Here is a 23,849-nt window from a genome sequence, read left to right as displayed (position 1 = left end):
TTGAGTTACGCTTACTTTAGGGAACAACAGAAGGCAGATTAGGGATTTTTAATCTATTTTTTAATATTTTTATGCACGTAATGTTGCACAGCACACCTCTTCTCACGCTTTGTGGTTATTTGGTGGAGTAAACATTAAACCCTGTAGGATCTCCAGACTGCTTGAACATCAGCAGCACATTCAGGTCTATTCTCCTCATAAAAAGCTGTGGTTCAAGAGCAGCACAGAGATGATGGTGAGCACAAGAGGAAAAATGGAGTCTGATAAATCTGTATTGAACAGTGTGTGAAGGATGTTAATACATATTAATGGTGACAGGAATATTTGCAAGTGAATACACTGGTAAAGGGGATTAAACATAACTCTCCATAGAAGGGGAGGTATCATCACTCCCATTCTGGCGTGGGACTCGGCCGTATCAGATTCCTCCCCATGCACATTGCCAGCAAACACTAAGCCCTTATCTCTCCACTGGGCCTCTCCGGAGAGTTTACAATTTCTCGCTTCGTTGGAGCCTGAGCTGAGCTTGTTACTGGCACAAAGGCTGAGAGGTGGCCTGGTTGAGAGCACAAAGCCGCCCCCACCTCTGGACAGACACATTTCCCTCAGATAACGGACGACTTGTTGGACAGCGGCACTACACTGTCCCTATACATTAGTATGACAGCCACACATCCTCCGCACACAGGGACTCACAACAAAGTTAAAGTTAAATAAATAACTAAATAAATGTCACTGAAAGCTCCTTATTAATGAGACGTGTCAGAGGTGGTAGAGGGACATGAACTCAGCAGATGTGGTCTCGGTCCCTGGGAGACACTTTACCTTCCCGCCATGGGCGCTATTCTCCGAGGGCATGAGCATCACAGACAACGTCCCATTTGCTACTCCGCTGATTACATTAGGTCCCGAGGGGATTGTTGAGCAGAACACAGGCTTGAAATTTAGGGCAAATGTGCCTTTTAACCACATCAAAATCCATGTTCAGTCATTTTTAGGCAAATGAATCTATTTCAACTCTTCTGGGTAACGTTCATACACATTTTCAGTCCTTTTCCAACCCTTTAAAACCACATGCACTGCTACAAATGTCAAAAGATTTCTTTTTGGAAAAAAAAACCCCAAACAAAAACAAAAAACAAGGTAATGACATCCTGGGTCGATCCTTTTGACAGTTTAAATACTGCACCAATTAATACAAAGTTATCAAAAATAAACTAAACAAGATGTCGTAAAGAACATTTGCTCAGCTAAAGAAATTTAAAGAAGAAAAAACATATTAACTTGTGAGGAAAAAAAACCTTTATAGTAGAACACAAAACAAAAACACATGAAAATAAATAAGTGCTGTTTTCTTGAAATATGTCATCTCTCTTTGAGAACAAGCCTCAGTGACACATGGAAAAAAAGGGAGAAATGGTGAATTATTCATGTGTAACTAAACCAGAAAATATTGCCATCGTCTGAGCATAAAAGTACACTCCAGTTTGCAGCTGATTAATAACCTGGAGATTCAAAGACAAAAAATATTCTGCACATAATCAGCCGATGAGGTAACCCAAATCTCCTCTTACTGATGACATCTCAAGTTCAAATGTTGATACTGTAATTTCACCATTTTTGTTTACAGATACTGATTACGCTGTTCCATGCAAACAGAAACCCCCCCGAGGTCGAGCGACAGTAAATGGAAGTGTTTACCCTCAACGGGATGCACAGAGACCCTCGAATCCAGTGTGGGTTATAAGACAACGCTAAATGTGTCGATGAGGCTCGGTGTAGCGCATTGCTAAATAAAGAACTGCATGCGGCCTTGCTTCACAGCTGAAGGGACGATGACAGCAGAAAAACTGCAAGTTATTTCACTGTATTCTGCAACACAAGAAAGTGCCAACACGGTTTCAGTAGATTTTACGTTGACAAGTAATATTGGATTGCTGCTTGTCTTACAGTAGGTCTCCCAGTCATGGCAATTTCAGCAGACATGTTGCTGAGACAGCTCCGGCATTGTTTTCTGGGACACAGTGAAATTCTATTTTCAGTTTTACTTGGTGCAGTAATTATCTGCATTGTTGGTGAGAATAAAGAAAATAAAGTGCATGAATATGTGCCGGTCAATTGGATTCTGTCAGTTCAAGCAGAATTGGGTACACAAGCGAGCAGCTTGCCAGCTTGTAATAACGATGGTGTTTGCGTGGAACAATTTCCCCTCTAAAACAGCTCATCAACAGCAGAGAGAGTCTGTCACCCAGGGTACGGAGTGACAAGTCTTCTGCATCTCCGTCTGTTATTAACATGTCTCTTACGACAAGCTCAATTATCTGACACTGCCCGCAATTTCCATTCCTTTTTCTGGCACAATGTAAAGTTCCTCTCCTTCATTTTCGAAGCTGGTCGTTTTGGATCCGGCAAATACTGATATAAGACATGTGTGGGAGGAGGAAGTGAAAACCGAGAGAAAAACATCTGCAAGTCAGAGCAAAGTTGCTGCAGGCTTTGAGGCCTTGATAATTTCGGATATTTGTCATTCAAAAAATGTGAAATATTTTTAATATGGTAAAGTGACTGGCTAGTTTCTATGTAATAGTGACTTTTACATCTTTTCATGTCTTCTTACATCTTAGTTACCTGCCCAGAGAGCAGTGTGTGTTCTTGTTTTCAGCATTTATGTGTTAAAGAACTGCAGACCACCATGTATGGGATTCCTGGAAATTCACCTTCAGGGTGTCAAAATACTGAATGTAGCAAGATGCAGCGCAAGGAGTGAAAGGATATATTTGAAAAGACAGGAAACTGAGTTCACGGTACATACAATATTATGTTACATTATCTTTTTATGGCGATTACAGCATGAATACCAAAATAACTATGTAATGGCACTCGCCAGTCATAAACTGTAAAACCTATATTCTGGACTTTCCCGTGATAGTTTTAACAGTAAGAAGCTGCTGTTGTGGATTAGAGTGGTGACACTGTACAATTATAGCTTAATGGTGTCAAATGTAGCTGTCAGTACCTTACTGTAATTTAACAGACACGTTTCTGAAAACAACCTGTGCGAGAGAATTCTCCAAATATTTAAACAGTAAGTGAATATTGCTGTTTTTATCTCAAAAGCTTTGTGAAATCGGGTGAATCTACTAAATCTTTTCAAAAGTCCTCAGAAGAAAAAAAAGAAATTAAGAAAAAAATTGAAAACTTAAACATCTGCAATTCAAATGGAGAGAACTACCTGCTGATTAATATCACGATACAGGATGGAAAACACCTCTGCAGCCACTAAGTAGATCCTGCGGTGAGATCATTTGTCGACAAACCTGCGAGGAAAGACTCGCGTCTCTGCAGTTGTTTGTTCTGTCCACATTAGTCTTAATGTAACTACTGTTAAAGCACGAAGAAGTTGTCATAATTGTTGATTAGTCCCGATTTCAGACGGCGTTGTAATCAGTAAGCTGTACGTGCGTGATGTCTGTGACCTCCACAGTTTTGATTCCTCCTCTGTCTGTAGTGTAGCTACATATTTAAATGCAGAACAATTTCAAAAGGATTGCACTAATGAAAAATACAAATTAAGTTAAAGGTGCTTTCTAACAGCAAGTCTTGATTAAGTAACTAATGCAGGAGCTTGTTCCGTTTCTGATTCACTTTAATGAACCATTCAAACAGCTTTTTTCTCGGAACTGCCTAATGATTATTTTCAGACTGTACAATCTCGCAATCACTTTGAATAACCCAACTAAAATAGAGGATGAATGCCATTCAAATGACTAACCTCATATTCTTCATATTTTGACACAGAAAGAATATGGGCAGACGTCTTTCACAACCTTTTTTTCCTTAAGATTTTTCCCTTTTGGAAAGCGTCTTCTTCAATCGAAAAAGTTCAAGTCAGATCATAGCTTGTAACTGGGGCCTGTTCTGGAAATGTTATGTTTTAGTGCGGACCCCAAAACGCCTGCCAGAGGTTACCGTACTGCTTCGAAACTAAAAGCTAGACTCTTCCACTCGTATACGGGGGGAAGCGTGTAAAAAAAAAAAAAAAGTGAAAATGTTCCACCAAAGTGAAATATCGCTGTAAGTGGGAGTGTCTGGGTTGCTGCGGGGGAACGTTAGAGGAAGTGGTAATGATGACAGCTCTAACTCAGTGCAGGTGCAGTAAAGCATGGCAGGTTGGTCAATTGCCCAGAACCCATTACTTCTCCCTGGAGACCAACCTTGTAATGTGCTAGGTACCTTCTGTAAAGGATTGACCTATTGTCAACAGAGAAATCTCTCAGGTTTTACATAAAGACACAAGAGTACCCCGCAAGGTTATTCAGGCAGGTTATGAGTGTATTACGTGTGCGAGCGCGCTGTTTGCAAACATGACATATTATGCAAGAAAATACCCCGAAATAATGGTTTGCTTCATCATTAGACCAGTTAAATGCCTTCTTTGTACAGAGAACAATAGAGCACTAAAAGCTACCGACAGCATGTTCTCTCTTTGTTGCTGGAAAGGTTTAATATTGGCCTGTTGAGCTCTAGGAGACACTTTGCATGTTGCCAGTGAATGTAACATTCATATTGCTCCGCTCTCTCGCTGTGAGTGCCTTTACAGGAGCTCTAAACATTTGTGACTGCGCTGGAGATGGGAATAGGATGACCTTGGGTGTCAGATACATCTCTGTTCCTGTGTCATCTTCAGACAGCCACTGTTTGACCACTATCTACTAGATGCATTCTATCCGACACTTGTAACAATAGTGTAAATGGGACGAAAATTGAGCTCACCTTAAAGGCGGACTTCAGTCCTCTTGAAGGCTGAAAGCCCTGGATGAGCCCAGTGCCCAGTGGCAGCTCAGAGTCCTTGTTTTGCTCCCTGAGACGTGTGTAATCAGAGAGAAAGTCCAGCACAGATTACAGTCTTCAATCAGTCAGTGAGGAAAATGATATGTACATCATTGTCTCTGCCGCACATCCCAGGCACTGTCAGCCTGCATGCATATTACCTGTGTCAAAGCTGCCAGGGACATGACGAGAGAAACTGAGAGCCATCACAGAGCCGCCACTCAGGGGGGGTGTCTGGTCTCTGAGCGCAGCAGCCAGATTCAGTCTCCATGGGGACTCTGCTCTGACCTCTGGGATGTTGTTGACACCATTTAATGTACATTTTCAGATACAAAACGTCTCCTTTCATGTTGGAAATTGTTTTCAATGGTCCGGAGGCCAGCTCTTGTCACAGAAAGAAAATACTCAGCGCACACTCGCAGCGTTTCTTTTTCTTTCTTTTTTTTCCTCCCCTCGACTCGGGAAAGTTGAAGCTGTTTGACCTTGAGGTTCACAATAAAGAGAGTTATTTCATACAGAGTGAAAACTATATGACTGCTGTGAGGAAAGGCTAAAAATTATCCCTGCTAATCTTCTCATAGATCTCTAACGTTATCTTATGCAATTGTCTCCACACTAAAAACAGACTCATACTGTGTATGAGTACAAAGAATGGCATAATGTGGGAAATTTCAAATGGAGGTCTTGCATTGTTGTTGATTCAATTTTCTCAGCTGGATTTGCAAAAAAAACCCACCCAAAAACATACATTGAATAAATGCAAAACGGCAGGAGAGCGAAATTTCACAATAAAGATAGCAAAGACAGATCTGATCTGAACTCCACCCTCTTGAAACAGAACATAGCCAGACCATAATTTTCCTGAGACAAGAGTGTTAAATTTGTCGCTGTGAAGGGCACCTCTGCATAGAAGGATGATGGAAGACGATTTGCAGCTACACGCACACACCTTACTCTTCTACTGGCTGTACATCTATAATGTTATTATCAATAATGACCAAAAAGCACACGCATACGCGCGCAAACAAAATCAAATCCACAAGCATGCAACTACTAGTCTTGGCCACCAGGTTTACATAATAGCCCCCCTGTCCCACGCCAGGTATCTGTTCACCTTGACAAGTCCAGACCTTAAAGCAATGTCAGCACAAGCACTTTCTAGCTCGACGATTCTGTTTGTCTCTTCTGGTCCTGCTGGGGCTCTGGAGGGAGGTCACCAAATAGTCTCTGAAGTAAAAAAAAAAGGCACTGACCTTCTGCTAAATTGGCCACATTCAGAAGACAGCGAATATCAGGTTATTGAGTTGATCCATGCTGTGTTTCCTTGCCTGGGGAAAATGATCTGCACTATTGTCTGCCTTCTGCAGTTGATCAAGGGCAAGAATGTGTCAGGAATGTTGAAACGGGAGGCACTTTTAAAAAAACACATACTTTCAAATGTCCTCCTAATGGTTAAAGAGAAAAACAACATAAGTACCCCGCTGTAAACAAAATATTAAGCGGCATGGTAAGTGCTTTTCACTTATGAAGAGGCTTGCAGCTCATATCTAAGCAAAAATTAGATAAAGGCTTTATGCTTTAAATTCTATGAAATGTTTTGAGGGGGGGGGGGCACATTGTAAATGAATGCAGCTGCAGAACCCCAACAATTCATTGCACTGTACTTTCAAGTTGTTGATTCCTTGAGAAAGGCAAATAATAGTCATTCTGCAAAATTGCAGGCCTATCCTTCAACAACTGGGGAAAACAGTTAAAATTGGGCACGGATAGGGAAGAAGCAGCCCTCTCGCTGAAGTATTTCGTATATTTGGGACAGCATAATGAAATAAGTCATTTCTGCCAACAGTTCACATTACCTCCCAATGGTTAAGAACCATAATCCCAATATCATTTTGAATTCTATCACACATACAGTTGGAAATGTTATTGCATGATTACAGTGTTCCTTTCCCTCTGCACAGTTATTGTATTTATGCATTTTGCACATGAATTGGAAGAGAAGTTGAGCACCATGTACAATTACACCGCTGTTCAAAAACAGAGTTAGAAGAACCAAATCTATTTGGTACAATGGAGGCGTACAAGCAACTTGTAGTGTAAGCGCTGCTTGAAATGATACCTGTCTATCACAGAAAACACAACACAGAAGTCATATGATGGAAATCTCTTTGCTTCTGCTCTCCAAAGCAGGACACAGGATGAATTCTGATTCATTGTTGTTCTGCGAAAATGTGCTCCACGTAGTCTTCAAACGGCATCGCTTACAATTTGCAACTAAGTGCGTGCTGCGAAGACATCACCTGATCAAATCTAAGCCTTGCATGTAGCTGTGCCTCTTTTCTTTTCTTTTTCTTTTTAAATGTAAGATGTATCTCAAAATTCATTAACTGGACTGCCGAAAGCTCTTGTCGTTATTATATACTGCGGGGTGATGTTGACATAAGCGTCTCAGAACACAAAAAGAGGAGCTTGAACAAAGTTCGCCTCAAATCTAGGTGGCTAGTTGAAAAGTGAGTGTGGATAGTGTCACGCTTAGCAGCCACCCGATCTCTCTTTCCTCCCTTTAACCTGCCGAGCTGCCACGGAGGATCGCCCACTGATGGCACCTTTTATCTGCCACGGCCAGAAGAACCGCGGCTCTTCCTGTTACGAGGCAGTGGCACTTTGTCAAGCAAGACAAAGTTATCCTGGGGTCTGATACTGGTCTAGGAGTATGATTTGCATTATAAAAGCTTAAAGCAGATGACACAAAACCAGTGGTATGCAATATTAAGCTGCACAGACCTAAAAAAAAAAACTAAAAGAAAATACCTTAAAGCACCTGAATTTTTCTCAAATCTGCAACAATTCACAACTGGAAAAACCACGATACTCCGCGCTGATCGTCCCTGAGGTCTGTGCATCACAGATTTCATTCCTGCAGGGGAGCAAAGATTATTACAATATTCAGATTACCGAGCAGAGGAAATTAATTGGACTAATTAACATACAAGTAAATGATGATACCGTTAACACATTTCATTAACTCTAACTGTCATTCTATGTTCCTGGTGCACTTGGTATTGCATTACAATGAATTGGATTCATTAAATTATGCAAATGAAAGGAACGACAAAATGAACGAGTCCTTTTGAACATTATGGACCACATTTTCAAACTCAAATTGACTAAGAGTCAAAAAGCATGTGCTTTCCACTCAGATTTACCAGATAAAGCTTTTCATAGACTACCACTTTAATTATGTTCACAGGTACTAAAACCAGGTAGGCTATAATATGTAACCAACTCCCTGATTCTGCAGACTTGAGTCTAATGTTATAGAACAAAATAGAAACACTACCTAATTAGCAAAATGTCCCATTTAGTGGACGAGTTAAAGATAGTGATGCGGCATGTGTCAGATCAGAGGTTAATCAAAATATTAATAAATTAGCGTCAGGAAATGGCGTGCACATTTTGAAGTCGGAGGCAGAGCAGCTGTTACGTCTCGTGCCTCTCTGCAGGGTTTGTTCAAAGTCACGAGACAGCAGTTTGCTCTCCAGCAGCAGAATATGTTCCTGACATTTCTGTGTGACATTAACTTGCGGTTAATTGTGGGGTCTGCACTTCTCATTGGCCTCGGTGACTTCTGTCTTCATCTTAGCTGCAAGCTACACGGGGAAGGTCAAGGGGTCAAACGTACCTCCCGTCCTCATCCCTTGGCTGTAGTGACATCTACTGGACTACTAACCCACAGTATGCGCTTTGCAAAGAGCTGATGCGTCTTTGGGGGAAAAGAAAAAAGAAAAAAAAAAAATCAAACTGGTCTCACGTTTAGTCGTTTTAGTATGAAATATCAAACTGCCCTCAGACAGCAGACATGGTACAACCAAGATACATTAAAAAAATGAAGAAATCAAAAAATAAAGAGCATTCAAGTATAACAGAAACATTTATATTGATGCTATATTGACATATTTATACAGAAGACTGGAGTGAGGATAAACCTTCAGCGTTTAGCACAGAATATGAAGATTCTTCTTCATGCGTTTCTTGCTATTCGACTCAGATGGCATTTTAATCTCTCTTGAAGAGGAAGGTCTCAAAATAGGGGAAAAAACTAAAGAATAAATATGAAACAAGTAAATTTAATGTTCAGTGTGTATGTGTATTCAATTTAATAGTTAAGCAGTTTGGGAGGTGGCAGTAGAAGAAAGAAATAAGAGACATAAATGGATAACCCACTACAGGGGAATGTAACATGCAGATAAAGAAATACAACACGAGAAGAAAAAGAAAAAAAAAAAAAAGCAATGCACATTTACTGACAGTGGGTATAACAGACAGTTTGCTGGGAAACATACAAAATGTTTTTATACAAAATCTGAACAAGATTAAAGTGTTGAGAGCAGTGACGTTTAAAAGAGTACCACTTTTTAGTAATACAGACATTTTTCAAGTGCGCGATAGGACCGATAGAGCCAGATCCTGGTGAAAACTTCCTAACATGAACAGGTGGGTGCTATGAAAAGAGAAATTATAATATAAAGCACAGCTGACATGATAGGATCAAATAGGTAACATGATGACAGCTTCATTGGCCTCAGCTTTTCCGTCCATCAAAAAAAAAAACAAATGTTCCCACAACATCCCGCTATGGCCCGAGAAGCTACAGGGGTAATTTACCTTTACTTACATCACACAGTCACGAGTCACCCTGAGTTTGGTTTTCAATTTGGCAATTACCTCCAGAAAAATGGCTTTTTTTTCTTAATATTACAACATATTTTCATTTGGAAATCCTCCAAAAAGGATTTTTTTTTCTTTTTCTTTTCTTTTTTTTTTTTTTTTTTTTTTTACAAACCCCCCAAAAAACACATGAATTACATATAATGGAGCCATTTCAAATGTTCTGAACCTTCAATGGCGCAAACGCGTCGTTTATGTAAAGCCCAATATAAATGGCTCTTCAGTCAAAATATTTCATATGCAAATAATGTGTATCATATCAAGAGTAAATGTTAAGAGGAATTAAAATACAAAAAAATTTGATTGTTTTTCCATTTTCACCTGCAAAATGTAGCAGGCTTGAGCAAACTCATTAAAAAGGGAGGAAGGAGGGCTTTGCAAGCAGACTGGAAGGAAACAAGAATGCATAATAATAACAATAATAATTTAAACAATGTAAAATTTGCATGGGCATAAACAATAACTTTGTTTCAGCTGGATAAAATTAGCTCTGCTGTGAGATTTAGTCTTTGCACACAGGAATATTGGGGGGGGGGGGGCTTGCCTATTATGAAGGACATCATCAAAATACACCATCAACAAAAGGTGAGGAGAAAAGAAACTGCTCAACTTACCAATCATTTTCATGAAAATCACATTATTAACAAATAAGTAAATTTTAAAAGAAAGTGGAATCCTACATTTTTCAACTACACAATATTGTACAAAATAAGGCATTTCCTTGTGTGTTTACTGCAATGTCTTTTTCCACCTTTGCTTGTTTTCTCTCAGTACGCGCTGAGGATGGACACGGACTGACTATTTCTGTGTTAAAATATATATATTTATATATTTATAATTTTAGTTTTTTCCTTCAAAACGTGAATAAAAATGCAGGTAGGAGTATACAGTATGAGGGAGGTCGCAGAAGTTCATAAGCGGAGTGTAAATCACTCCATGACTTCGCTGGCCGCTACTGTGGTGACGAGCTGGAGTGGGATCTCTGCGTTGGCTAGGATGTCCTGGGCGTTGCTGGAGCCCTGCTGGATGTTGGTGAGGATGAGGGTGGCGCCTGCCGTGGTGATGATACTGTCTGAGGACCCTGCGGATTCCATCGAGGCCACCACGGCGCTGCCAGAGTTCACGCCTTTTTTGTTCTGATGAGTTTTAATGTGCTTCGCCAGGTGGTCGCTCCGCATGAAGCGCTTGGAACATTCTGGGCAGACAAACTTCTTCTCTCCTGCCAGAGAGAGAGAGAGAGGAAACACAGTTTCAAAGATAGTTTGATGCTGAATTCATTTGGAGAGGGTTAAGCATGTCGTCTATCACCAGATCACAAGAAGTTAAAAAAAAGTGCCAAGCAAAGTTCAAATTGATTGATCCATGAATAGATGGAACACACAAAAATAACAAAAGGCAGAACTGCCAGCGACATGCACATTCTTAATAGTTTTATTGTGTGCTGTTACTGAACGCTGTATGACCTGGGTCCAATGTTTAATCTGAATTAGTTTCCTAAAGCCAGTCTGTCACTGACAGAAATGACAAATTGACGCTATACAGCTGATTACAATTATTACCAATTAGAAGCCTACAATCATCGAACATCCTCTTGAAATGTTAACTGTGAATGCTAACTGTTCATATCCTGCAGCTGACAGCGTAATAAAAGGCTACTTTAGCCCGTCTTGTCAGAGGCCTCGCTCTGCCAGCGATATGCAAAGATAACAGTATGACCAAGTGGTGATATCGCTATCAAAGGTCTGTCCTGCCATTAACGTTGTGGCAGTAGATTTATCTGGAATTCTCATACATACACTCATACTTCCTGCATTTCATGAATCATGACTGAAAATCAAAACAATAAACATTCAGCTCACTATTGTTGTAAAGTTTCACTGTTGTTAACAGATCCTTCAACTGCAGGACAAACTGTTTAAAGCACATTTTAAGATTCCCTCCAAGCCAGTGAATCTAGCTATGTGTATTTTTCTCACAATGGTCTTCAATCCTAACCTGACATTTTAAATCCAGAGGGGGACAAACGCTGTTATTTCTTAGGTGACTCACGCTTTGCAGGGCACAAATTAACACATTTTACTGATTTTATGGATGTTTTCCTGATGTGCAAACATCAAGGGAGCAAAAAAAAGGGCACCTGTGTGTGTTCTCCTGTGCCTCTGCAGCTCATCGCTGCGTGTGAACCTCTTCCCACAGAACATCCAGCTGCAAACAAAAGGTCGCTCCCCTGAATGCCAGCGCAGGTGTGCTCGCAGGTGCGATGTCTTTCCGTATACTTTCCCACAGCCCGCGATGTGGCAGATGTGCTGCTTCTTTTTCCCCATGCTAGATCCTCTGCGAAACACAGGCACTGACATTAAAGATACTGATACATAGATGAGAGAAACAAAAGAAACAAAGGTCAAGATTACTCACCTGCCACCCGACTCTCTGCAATTAGGGCAGGTACATGCCACTCTGCGCAGCCTCTTGCCCTCTTGGCCAAGCTGATCCTCCTCATCCACCAGTCTGACTCGGAGGTGGGACAGATCGCTCGTGTTCAGGGTAGAATCAGTGCTAAGCTGCCATTCTCCAGAGTCTGGCTCTTCCTTGATCTGAATATCTAAAAATTAATATTAACAGTCTTCAGTTATAACTGGCCAAAAAGCCTGAACAGTGAGAGCTGCTTTGTAACTGTGTGTGATTGACAGCAAGGCAGCAGACTTAATGTATCAGTGAGAATTCTGATGACTAATTAAGCGTACCCTGTGGACTTTTTGGCCCACATGAGTGACAGAAAATGGGTGGATGGACTTTGCTACAATCAGAAATTTCATCACAATGTTATGACAGCAATAATTACATATAAAGTTGAAACACAAAGACGTTTTGAGGATGTAAACAATGAGTGTTGATGAGACTAAGCAGACTACGTTCACTGGCCACTTTATTAGGTACACCTGTTTAACTGCTCTTTAATGGAAACACATGGGGGCAAATCAGTGCATTTAGGCATGCAGACCGCCTTGTATTAAAAGTTCAGGCTGCTGCTGGTGGTGTAATGGTGTGGGCCATATTTTCTTGGCACACTTTGGGCCACGTTGTACCAACTGAGCATTGTTTAAACAACACACCCTACAGGAGGATTTTTGCTGACTATGTCCAGGATAATTTGCTAATCTCAAACCGGTTTCTTGGACATGACAATGAGCTCTTGGTACTCAAATGTCCTACACAAGTCACCAGATCTCAGCCCAATACAGCACCTCTGGGAATGGAAAATTCACATTATGATGTGAAATCTGCCGAAACTGTTGAATGCTATCATGTCAATATGGACCAGAGCGGTCATTGGAGAAAACGCACTGGTGTAATTGTTTAATGTTATTCCTGTGTCCCCATAAACACGACGATGTTTCACGTGCACAACTTTAGGATCTTGAAACAAAAGCATCTAAATGGAATCCAGCCATTACCAACGTTGATATTTCTAAGTGTGCTTTTAAGCAACAACTCATAATCTAAAAGTTACATGGATTATTATATAAATATATTATGAATAAATAAGTAAAACAAATACAAAGACGTCACTGGATTGTCTACTTTGAGCACCAAGAACAAATTCCACTGACCTTCATTGCATTAGTATAATTAGTAACTGAATACATTATAGCAATTTACAAGTAATTTGCACATGGAAGACCTTTCTGGAAGCCGCTAAACGGGCTAGATTTAAAAGTAAATATGCAAGAAACTTAAAGAGAATTAGAATATAATTATGGGATGTAAAATAATGAAAGAGCATTTTGACTTTAAAACCTTTAAAAAGAGCCTCGGACAGTCTAACATGTGTTTTAAGTTCCATTGCTGATTAGACCTTTACTCGTAGGTGGGTTCGGCTACATTAAAAATTGTCAGAGAGCAAAAAAGGTCACGCACTAATAACAACAGCAAAGGTCTAATTTGTCCCACTCTGAAAAGATGCATTTAAGCTAACATAAAAAGGAGATAAATACCAATAAGGTACATGTACAGATGCCACAAAAGGACAAATTGGTCAAAATCTTTCTTCTCCCGAGTGTATTGTGACAATATGAAGAGCTACTATACCTGCAGGGTGATTGGTGTCTCCTTCCTGCTGGGCCACTGAGTTGACTGTGACTGTCTGCAGGTTGGGGATTTGTCCTGTGCTGATGTTACCCAGGGACAGGGTCTGGACTGGAGCAAGAGTTATCTGCTGGGGCGGTGTGGTGGGCAGCTGGAGATTCTGGAGGTTCTGCACTCCTTGCACTTGAAAGGTCTGCCACTGTATCTGACCTGATGGCGTAACTGTCTGAGCTTGGATGATGAAGGTTCCCGGGTTGATCAGTTGCACATTTTGCAGACTCTGCCCACCTGCCGCCACTGACTGCACCACCTGTCCGTTGGTGGTCTGAACAGGAACCTGCTGCAGCTGGATGATTGGCTGAGCTGATGACGCATGGACATTTAGCTCCTGATTTTGCTGGACGAAGCCTTCTTGGAGACCAGAACTTGAGTTGGCTTGCTCAGTAGCCACTGATGGTAATGAAGTGTTCTGGGTTAGCAGACCTGCTTCGCTTGCTGTAACGTGTAGAGAGGAAGACGTTGGCACAAATATCTCAGGATTTGCATTCGAGTCATTTACTGGTAGTGTCTGTGAGAGGTGGTCATCTGTCTTAGCCAGACTCTCAGAGCCATCCACAGGCTGACTTGCCATAATTAGCTGGCCATCAGCAGTGACCCCTGTTGCTATAGTTTGAGCACCAGACAAGCCAAGGGAGTCCAAGTCTACGCTGTTAACAGGAACAAAGGTAATGTTCCCGGGCAAACCCACAGGCACATTAGTAACAACCTGGCCCTGGTTGTTGAAGGTGGAGCTGCCAATAGAAACCCCCTGGATCTGCTGGATGTTAGCAGTCTGTGAAATGAGGTTCTGGTTGTTGTTAAGGATGTTTGCAGTTGATGTCACACTGAGACTCTGGCTACCATCAGGCAAGATCTGAATGTGTCCCGTAGCATCCTGAGTCAGGGTTGGTCCTTCCACACTGGCCGTGGAGAAGCTCAGCTGTCCATCTGCTGTTTGAATCTGAGGAATTACTTGGTACTGAATGTTAGGCACTGAATTGGCAGAGGAGTCGTCCGTTCCTGACGTCACAAAGATTGGCTGACCCTGTAAGTTCTGGATAGGAAGAACATACTGCCCATTTGACGTTAATATCCCTTGACTTTGGATCTGTACTATTCCAGAATCATCTTTTGCTGCTGTTGTGGGGGTTAACACCTCCCATTTCTCTGTCCCAGTAAGCTGCGTAGATGGATCTGAGATCTGAGAAAGAAAACAAATCACATAAAATAAAACACATTTAAAAAGTAGATTCAGAACTCTAGTTATATTCATCTTTTAAGGTACAGAGATGACTGTATGAAAATAAAAACCTGCATTTGCTAAATGACCAAAATTCTTTTGTTTGGCTGAAATTTAGAGGTCTGTCTGCCATTCCTATTCATGCTAATGTAACTAAGCTGATTCCCTTTGTCTTTTATTAGCACTGTAGCATTGACTCCAATAATAGATGATATACTGGCATCTAACTATTGCTTTTCTAGTCTTAGTGACCACTCAAAGCTCTCTACATTCATACAACACTTCAAGCACTTTATTTCCCTCACATCCACCGCCAATTTAGAATCACTGATTACCTAACAAGACTGAAGCTGACACATGTGTAGGAAACCCACACAGGCACAGGGAGAACACGCAAACGCCACAGCTGACTAGGAGAGTCGAACCACAAACCTCGAAGATGCAAGCGCTAGTCAGTCTACCCAATGTTATCAGCATCCTGCATCGATGCTATATGGACAACACACCTAACTAGGGATGGGTATCGAAACCCGGTTCTTGTTGAGAACCGGTTCTCACTGTTTCAATTCCTTGGAATTGTTTGCCATTTTTGCAAATGATTCCCTTATCGATTCCAGTCGCCCCGAATGACGTCACCACGCTGCGGAGCGTCGCTTACCTGACCGGAAACACGGTGCGTAAGCGGCTCAAATGCTCAAAAGTTTGGTTTACGAGTTTACGAGAACGGATGACAACAGGGAAACTTGCAATACTTGCAAAGTAGATATTTCATTTAAGGGAGGAAACACTACGAATATGCAAAAGCATTTGCTCACAAAACACGCAATGACCTTAAATGAATGTCGTGTTTTTAATTCCGCTCCGGACTCGTGAATCTCAACCCAGCAGCAGCGGTAACACGTCCTCTGCACGTCCTCTGCACGTCCTCTCCCGTTAATGCGGCAGGTAAATATTGAACTAACAGTGCATATTATGTTAGCGCGATCTGCCTTATTACAAAACCTGCCATTACTGTGCGTTTAGGTGACCATGATGAGACAGACAGAGTCTGGCTCAGATGCTGGCAGTTCTCGCTGCAGTCTACCGGTAGCATCTCCTTTCAGGCCAGGATAGCCGAATGTCACCGAGCAGTGTCTAAGTTTGTGGTCAAAGGCTTGCACCCATTTGCCACAGCAGATGCCCCCGATTTCACTTTGATAAGTGAATGTGTTTAATTGTAGGCAGGACATTACTGGATATTCTTGTGTAATTGCTACAGAATAATTTATGTTAAACTTTGTTATTGCTACAGGAGAATATTTATTTTATTATTTTACATTTACATTTTTTTTCCTGGGGACCCTGTGACACCCCATTGTAGGCTGTGGATCTCTTAAGATCTCACTGTTGGGTTTGTAAGGCCATGTTACTCCGAAATTTCTATCTTGTTCAAAGAGAAGATATAAAACAAAGTTCTAAGCTAATCGACTTTAGTGTTCTCCTTTTTTAAAAATAAGAATCGATAAGAGAATCGATAAAGAATCAAATCGTTAAACAGAATCGAAAATGGAATCGGAATCGTTAAAATCTTATCAATACCCATCCCTACACCTAACTGTACTTGGTTGTCTTATTTCATTGTTTGATCCACGCCAGGTTTTTCCACTACAGTTCAATTGAGCGAATGGGCATGTCGCTGTTTGTGTTGACTGCATCAAACATCTCTTACATGAGATTTTCTCATCCGAGCTGTAACGAGCTGAGGTTGTATTTATAATAAATTGTCTCTGCTGGATTTGTTTTTAAAGTGAATGCATGGAATTGGTGCACGCCTTGCTTCAAGCAGACATGGCTGATTCTCAGCAGTGTTTTGGTCACATTTGTTTTTAATAAAAGAAATATTGAGCAATACTATGCATAATACATCAATAACCTCGGACCAGCTAGAAACAGAAACCGAACATAGCGAAACAACTTTCTCTTATGAAAATATGAAAACCAAAAACTGCAAACTTACTTCACAGACACAAATTTCAGAGCTCATACTGATATCATCAAAGAATAAATGAAATTGAGCAACAAAAATACATGCAGGCTTGTATGAAATGACTATTTCAGTTAAGTCTTCAGTACTGACCTAACAAAACAAGAACCTGAAATCCTGACCGAGTGATGGAAGTAAATTAAACAGACATTTACAGAAAAATTAAAACACTAAAGCTAATTAAGACTAATGTATATCAGCTCATCTTAAGGTGTTGGAGAGCTTTTTCTCTGATTGATTGATGTTGAAGTTTCATTAACAACAGATTAAAGTGTAAAACAACAGGCTAAGATGAGAGACTGAAAACTACATTGAAAAATGGACGGCCTGTCTTTATCCCGTTGTAAAAGAGAAGCTGTAAGTCAACCTTAGTTTAACACAGGAATAGTTTAAAAAAAACCAAAAAAAAACAAACCTTGTTTCCTAAACACTTTAACTTGACCTTGGGCTGTGAAGGTGAATTTGCAATGACTTACAAAAAGACAACCATTATGCTAAATGTGATCAAACTACCCTTACATTAGGCTACAGTAACAGGAGAGGTATTAAAATAGCCTTTTAGATAATCTGCCCACTCGGTTGGTTGTCATATTGACAACCACTGCTTGAGCTCATTTATGAATTAAAAATATTATCTAACTAAATACATCTCATGTCCCTTTTTTTAATTTGTCATGTTGATCAATTGTTTTAATAAATGTGCAGATGTTGCCAGTGTATCTTATGTTTAAAATTATTAAGCAGGTAATTATTTTTGCCATTTAATACACCAAACCAACATTTTCTGCCCCAGTACCAGTTCTTATATCAAAACTCAGGAATCGTGGAATTTATTTTTCAGCTTGGAAAAATTAAAAAAGGCATGAAATGGAATAAAAACTGAGTTAGAATTAGTATAACTGATGGCTTACATGGAGCAGGAAAAAGAGATTGACTCTGCTCATCAAGGTAATGGTAAGTAAAATCCTGATGTTGAATTCTCCCATGATGAATATGGGAATAAGATGTTTTTGTATCATTAACTTTGCGAATAAAAGACAATGACACAGAATTGGTATCAGTTTCCTCTGTCTGACTGTGTACATTGCAATATTGTACTATAGACTATGAACCTGCAATGATATTTCAGTGAGCCATGGGTAAAATGGGTACAAATCCTTTTCAGGAATCAGGAAGGGCATAGGCCTAAACCAAACCAAAACAAATCCCTGTCAAATAAAACAAGTGGCGTGACCCATTGTGAATTAGGGAGCAACAAAAAGTAGTTCTGTTGACTGGTATTTAGTTTACTTAATTCAGTTTATAACTACAAATACATCAAACAAATGTCTGTTTATTGATTCAAAGCTGGACTTTGAAGCAAATGGTGGAGCTGTTTGTAAAAAAGGGCACCAGAGCCTGTCATGTTTGAGATGGCTTGCTCACTTCCACAACGATAAAACCATAATTTGATTGTGCTTTTATTGGCTCTGTTTTAGCCCCTACCTTGATGCTATGGTTTGGATATTGAGTCGTAAAGAACTCAAACTGTTAAATGGTCTAAGAGCCTGATTGGTGAGCCACAGCTGAACCCAACATCCCAGTACACACGATGGTTACGCTGGTTGGTTGGTTTAGTTTTACTCAACGACTTGCACCCTTTGCATATCATGTTTCAGTTTCCTCCTTCTAGACGAAGGTTTCAGGCCTAAAGAGCAGCTTTGTTCCGGCAGCTATTAGTCACATAAACAAATCATAGCTTTGATACAAATTTTTCCCCCCTAATCTTTTCTACGATTATCTGTTGTTTGTATTGAAAATACACATGTAGGGATGGGTAACTGACTACTGCCGACCAAATCTACCTAAGAGGACAAATGAAGTAACCTGAACCTGCTTATTTACTGTCCAACCAACAGTTTTGCTCAGGTGTGACCAAAACCTTTCCTTCTGCTAAAATAGAATCCGATATAGCAGAGGTGCTGGCTCACTACATCAGACAGTACTGCTGTCCACCTCTGAATATAGTGACCCAACCTCGGTGTAGGTTGGGTCAGCAGGTCTAGCAGGTCGAAGGGTGATGACTAAGTCTCCGGCTCAAAAGGGGCAGGTTTAAAAGGAATAAAGTGTGTGGACATCAGTCTGAACCGCACAGAAAATGTGACTGATGCTAAGAAGTGAATGTACTGGTTAAATGGCTGTCTTGTTCAGTGCCCCTCAGACAAAACCGTGGACACCACCTAAAAATAAGGCTTGGGTCTGAATGGAGTCTGTCCCATCAAATCTAGCGAAGGAGGCGGGATTTGTAAGCAGCTTGGGAGGAAGTGTTGCTTGAGAAGTTCAAATCAGGGTACAATAATAACCCCCACCTGGTTTCAAATATGTAATGCAAACTCTCTTGTTACTAAAACCGCAGGCAAGACCTATGACGAGAACCACGATACAGTAGAAAAATCTTACCTGATTGCCCCTGCCTTCCTCCTGCTGCAAAAAGTCGCTCTTACTGCTGTCCACGTCTAAGGCAGCCATATCATCCGCTTTCATTGGCTGTTCTGGGGCTGTGAAGTGAAAAACATTTACTGTGGGAACAGCCGAAGCTAACGTTAGCTAAACAAACCTGTGACTCACACCCACGTTAAAGTACAGTTAGCCACTAAACCGACAACTACATCCGCTGTTACTAATATCACAAACCTCCATTAAACGGGGCTGTAGCACTGATTAGTTAAATGAAGGCTAAACAGCGATGTGTCCTACACAAGCTAATCTAGACAGCTAAGCTATCGAGCCCTGCGTTAGCCGCTGCTGCCAACTTAGCCGGCGATGATTAGCACTATCACCATCGAGAATCCCCACTAGCCTGCTAGCGAGCTAATTTAGCCAGAGGATGCCCGAGATAGCTCGTTAGCATACGTGGGTGAAAAATAATGGATATTACGTACCAGTCATTGCGTGACTTGTCCTAAAACGGAGAGTCTTGATAGTCACAAGCCACCGGACATGATCAACAGATTACACTGATTGTATACGCGTGGAAATTAGTGATAAGTGTCTGATTTTTTTCTATTTTGATTGACGGGCGGTAGGTAACACAAAGGGTGGGGCCTCCGCTGTTGACTGGGAGCATTTGCGTCACATACAGGAAATCCCGCCGTTCCACATAAAATGATTGGCTGCTGGTTTGTTTTACCTTGTTATTATTTGTCAGCCGACACGTCAGTCATCCTTTGTTGGCTTCTTTTCCTGTTTGGTATGCATTTTCAGCTGGACTGTGTTGGTGGCACTGAGGGTTGTATTTACATTGTTGTTAGCAGTGAACGAACCCTGTTTTAGTCCAAAGCATGGTAGTCACGCTCTCTGTATGATCCTAACTATAGTTCAAGAGCTCTGTCTGCCACCTACAGCTGTTCTCCACCAGATCACCTGTTCATCAGTGGTCAATAGTGAGTATTCATATCCTTTACTTTAAGTACTGTGAGTAGTAGGCAAAAAGATCTCAAAAAAGCAACGCACCATGCCGCAATCTAAACAAAGTAATTGACATCTATGCAAAGCCTAAGACTTTGCGACTCTTGAGAACCACGGTTACAACCACTATCCACAAACTCAGAAACCTTGGAACAGTGGTGAACCTTTCCAGGAAATTACTCTAAAATCGCATTGGTGACTCATACAGGAGGTCACAAAAGAACCTAGAACAACATCTGAAGCACAGCAAACCTGACTTGCCTGAGTCAGTCAACTTCAGTGTTCAACAATAAGAGGGAGACTGGGCAAAAATGGTATTTATCTGAAAGTTTCAAGGAGAAAACCACGAAGACTTGTTTCACATTTGCCAAAAAAACATCTTGATGCTCCTCAAGGCAATTTTGGGAACATATTCTAGGGACTGACATTACAAAAGTTGACATTTTTGGAAGGTTTGTGTCCTGTTACACATGGCATAAATCTAACATAGCATTTGATAAAAGCTACGGAAGCGTAGAGCTGCCACCCAGGCAAAAGAAAAATAGAGCTATATCACGTTATAACGCGAAAAGTTTATTGTTCTAACCATATACTTTTCACGTTTGAACAACATAAAATCACGTTATTACAATTGACATAATTATCACATTCATGCAATATTATATTTATATTGTAAGAACGTGAACGTTTTTTTTGTTATAACGTGATAATTATGTACATTGTAATACGTGATATTATGTTGTTCAAATGTGAAAAGTATATTGTACTAACATGAAAAGTATATTGTTAGAACAATAAAGTTTTCAAGTTATATTGTGATATAGCTGTATTTTTCTATTGCCTGGGTGGCAGCTCTACGCTTCTGTAAAAAGCAGTCACACATGGTGGTGGTAATACGATGGTCTGGGGCTGCTTTGCGGTTTCAGGACCTGGAACACTTGTCGTAATTGATGGAACCATGAATTTTGCTCTCTACCAGAAAATCCGGAAGGAGAATTTCCAACCATCAGTTTGTGCCATGAAGTACAATACACTTGGGTTATGCAACAGGACAATGACCTGAAACACACCAGCAAGTTCACCTCTTATTAAAAAGAAATGGGACACAGATAAAATATTACAAACTGTAATCTGAAAAGTAACTACAACTGTTTGACAAATGTAGTGAAGTGAAACTTGCAATATTCCTCTCCCTGTTAAAGAAGGAAGATTTTATAAAGTTGCTTAAAAAGGGTGTACTAAAACCATATATATGTACAGTACCTTGAATTTGCACTTTATTTCAGCACTTTGTTACGTCCCAATGTGGCTAATGTTCTGTCATTTATCACAGATCATGGGACCACAGGTCCTGCAGATCAGCCTACCATTTTGCAAGAAAACATTAGAGATGGCTGCTGTGAAGTCACACATTTAGAAGCAATCGAGCTAATGCAAATATCAGGTGTTTGGGTTTCTTTTCATTAGTTTCAGCGACCATGTACAAAATACACGAATCGCATGGTTTGTATCCGATTTAGCTACCAGTTAATTTCCATCTGCAGTTTCCGGGCAGATAAAAAACAGTAAGATGCAGTTAAAATCAGTCAGCAAAGCACACAGACAAATATTTCCCTGCTCACACATTTATGCACATTAACACATATAAGGACCCATGGAAATAAAAGATGAACAACACAAGTATCAAAATGTTAATCAATCAAAAAGTGACTCTAATTTAATCGACCAAACCACTATTATCTTTGCTGGTGCCATAACTTAGGAATATAATATTTTTGTGTGTACAAGGTTTTTAATTTCTCATCATGCAAAGTAACAAAAGGGTGGATTTTGACTAAAAACTCAGTTAGTGGCCTGCTGGGACTGAACTAATACAACTGATGGTTTGTACTGAGTCAGAATGCTAGATTAGCTTATACATATTTTAAAATTTAGGGAAGAGATTTACTCTACTCTTTAAGGCGATGATATGTGAAATTCCGATTCTGAATTCTCCCACGATGCATATGGAAATAGGAAGTTTTTGTGTCATTTACTTGGGGATAAAACACATTTGAGACAGAATCTGAGGTTGTATTTGACTGGATTTCTTCCCCTCCATCTGATTGTGCGTATTACAACATTGTGAAAGTGCATTGAAATGAGAGTCTGCATGCTATTGTATCTGCTCTGTGGCTGTGATGCTATCAGGACCCCACTTCTCAGTATTATTTGTGGTGTGTCAGTTCCTCACAGTGCGCGACCGCAGTGAGGCTATTTCTCCCAACCTTCAATTCAAACTTGGCCCATTACAGCCAGACTACAAAAGCACTTTCCGTGCACTCAGGAGCTCACGGCAGTGAATGGTGGATATTTCCAATCACTCTGCTGTCAATCCAAATGTCAGGTAAACACAGGCCAATGGAAACAGCTTTAGAAAAACCTTGCAGCTACGTCTGTCTTACTCCAGGAGTCATTGGAAATGTATCAACAATTTCTACAGACCTCGAAGTTAAAGGGAAGAGTCAAATATCCTAAAAACAACACAAATGCAACACTCTGGTGGATGCAGTGGCCTACAAGAGGCAGGTTACTGCTCTTGTGTTTGTCTTTAAACCTGTGAGTATTCTCTAGAGCCATAGCTACAAACAAAGGAAATTAGATTGTATTGACAGATCTTGTATGCACCTCATGAGATGAATCTGAAATCTGCAGAGCAGTTACCCAGTGGACGTTTCATTTTGTCTGTAAAAGTTCAGTGTAGCATGGGCAGAAATGACCTTTTAACTACATGAGCGAGGACCTTTAAAATACTATGCAAATGCAATGTTTTATTAATAAACTCTATGAAATTATAGTTGAAAGTCTATAAAAGCAAAGCAGTCTGTTGCAATGCAAAAGCTTCTCTGCAGCAGCTTCTAGGAGTGGACATTGCTTATGTGGCACATAGTAGAAATAAGAAAGATAACTGAGTGAGTCCACAATGGCTCTGAGTGTTTCGTATTAACATATTGACAGTTGTTTTCATGAAGGCCAGTCCAAGAGAGAGTGACCCCACGGAGAGAAACTGCCCTACTGGGGGCACTGTAAATGGGTCCAGAGAGAGAAAATTGAAACTGGTGCAGCATGAAGAAGTGTGGATGGAATATCAAATGTGTGTCAGACACAACTATGAAGCACCTGAGACAGGAACAATCATACCGTTCTTTGTCAGAGGCGCTTTATACAATGAGGGCTGAGGTCAAACGTAGCTACTAGAAAACTTTTTATGATATTCTTATTGTGGAAGTTCAACATCCTGTCAACACAGAGGATGTGTGGATGCATTTCCCATTCGGGATCACAATCGAACCTATGAATTTTATTTAAACATATAAGGATAGACGGTTCTTTGATAGTAGATTGCATGGCACAAAAGCAAAGGTTAAACAACGACAAGCAGGCACAAAGGTGGAAAGTATGAAAAGACATACATTT

At 40.5% G+C, this 23,849-nt stretch overlaps 1 protein-coding gene across 1 annotated transcript; it reads right to left on the bottom strand.

The window, feature by feature from the left end:
* Positions 1-8,637: 8,637 nt before the first annotated feature.
* Positions 8,638-20,047, bottom strand: sp3a (sp3a transcription factor). The gene is made up of 6 exons (XM_040028087.1): positions 19,868-20,047; positions 19,386-19,483; positions 13,648-14,884; positions 11,974-12,160; positions 11,696-11,892; positions 8,638-10,777 (listed from the first exon to the last, which is right to left on the bottom strand). Exons 1-6 carry the CDS (start codon positions 19,872-19,874, stop codon positions 10,488-10,490), a joined length of 2,016 nt encoding a protein of 671 aa, XP_039884021.1. The 5' UTR covers positions 19,875-20,047; the 3' UTR covers positions 8,638-10,487.
* Between the last annotated feature and the right edge of the window lie 3,802 nt (positions 20,048-23,849).

Source organism: Simochromis diagramma, unplaced genomic scaffold, assembly GCF_900408965.1.
Source record: "Simochromis diagramma unplaced genomic scaffold, fSimDia1.1 OVJJ01000343.1, whole genome shotgun sequence".
Lineage (NCBI taxonomy): Eukaryota > Metazoa > Chordata > Actinopteri > Cichliformes > Cichlidae > Simochromis > Simochromis diagramma.
The sequence above is the reverse complement of the archived record's forward strand: the minus strand, read 5'-3'. Positions and strand labels throughout refer to the sequence as shown.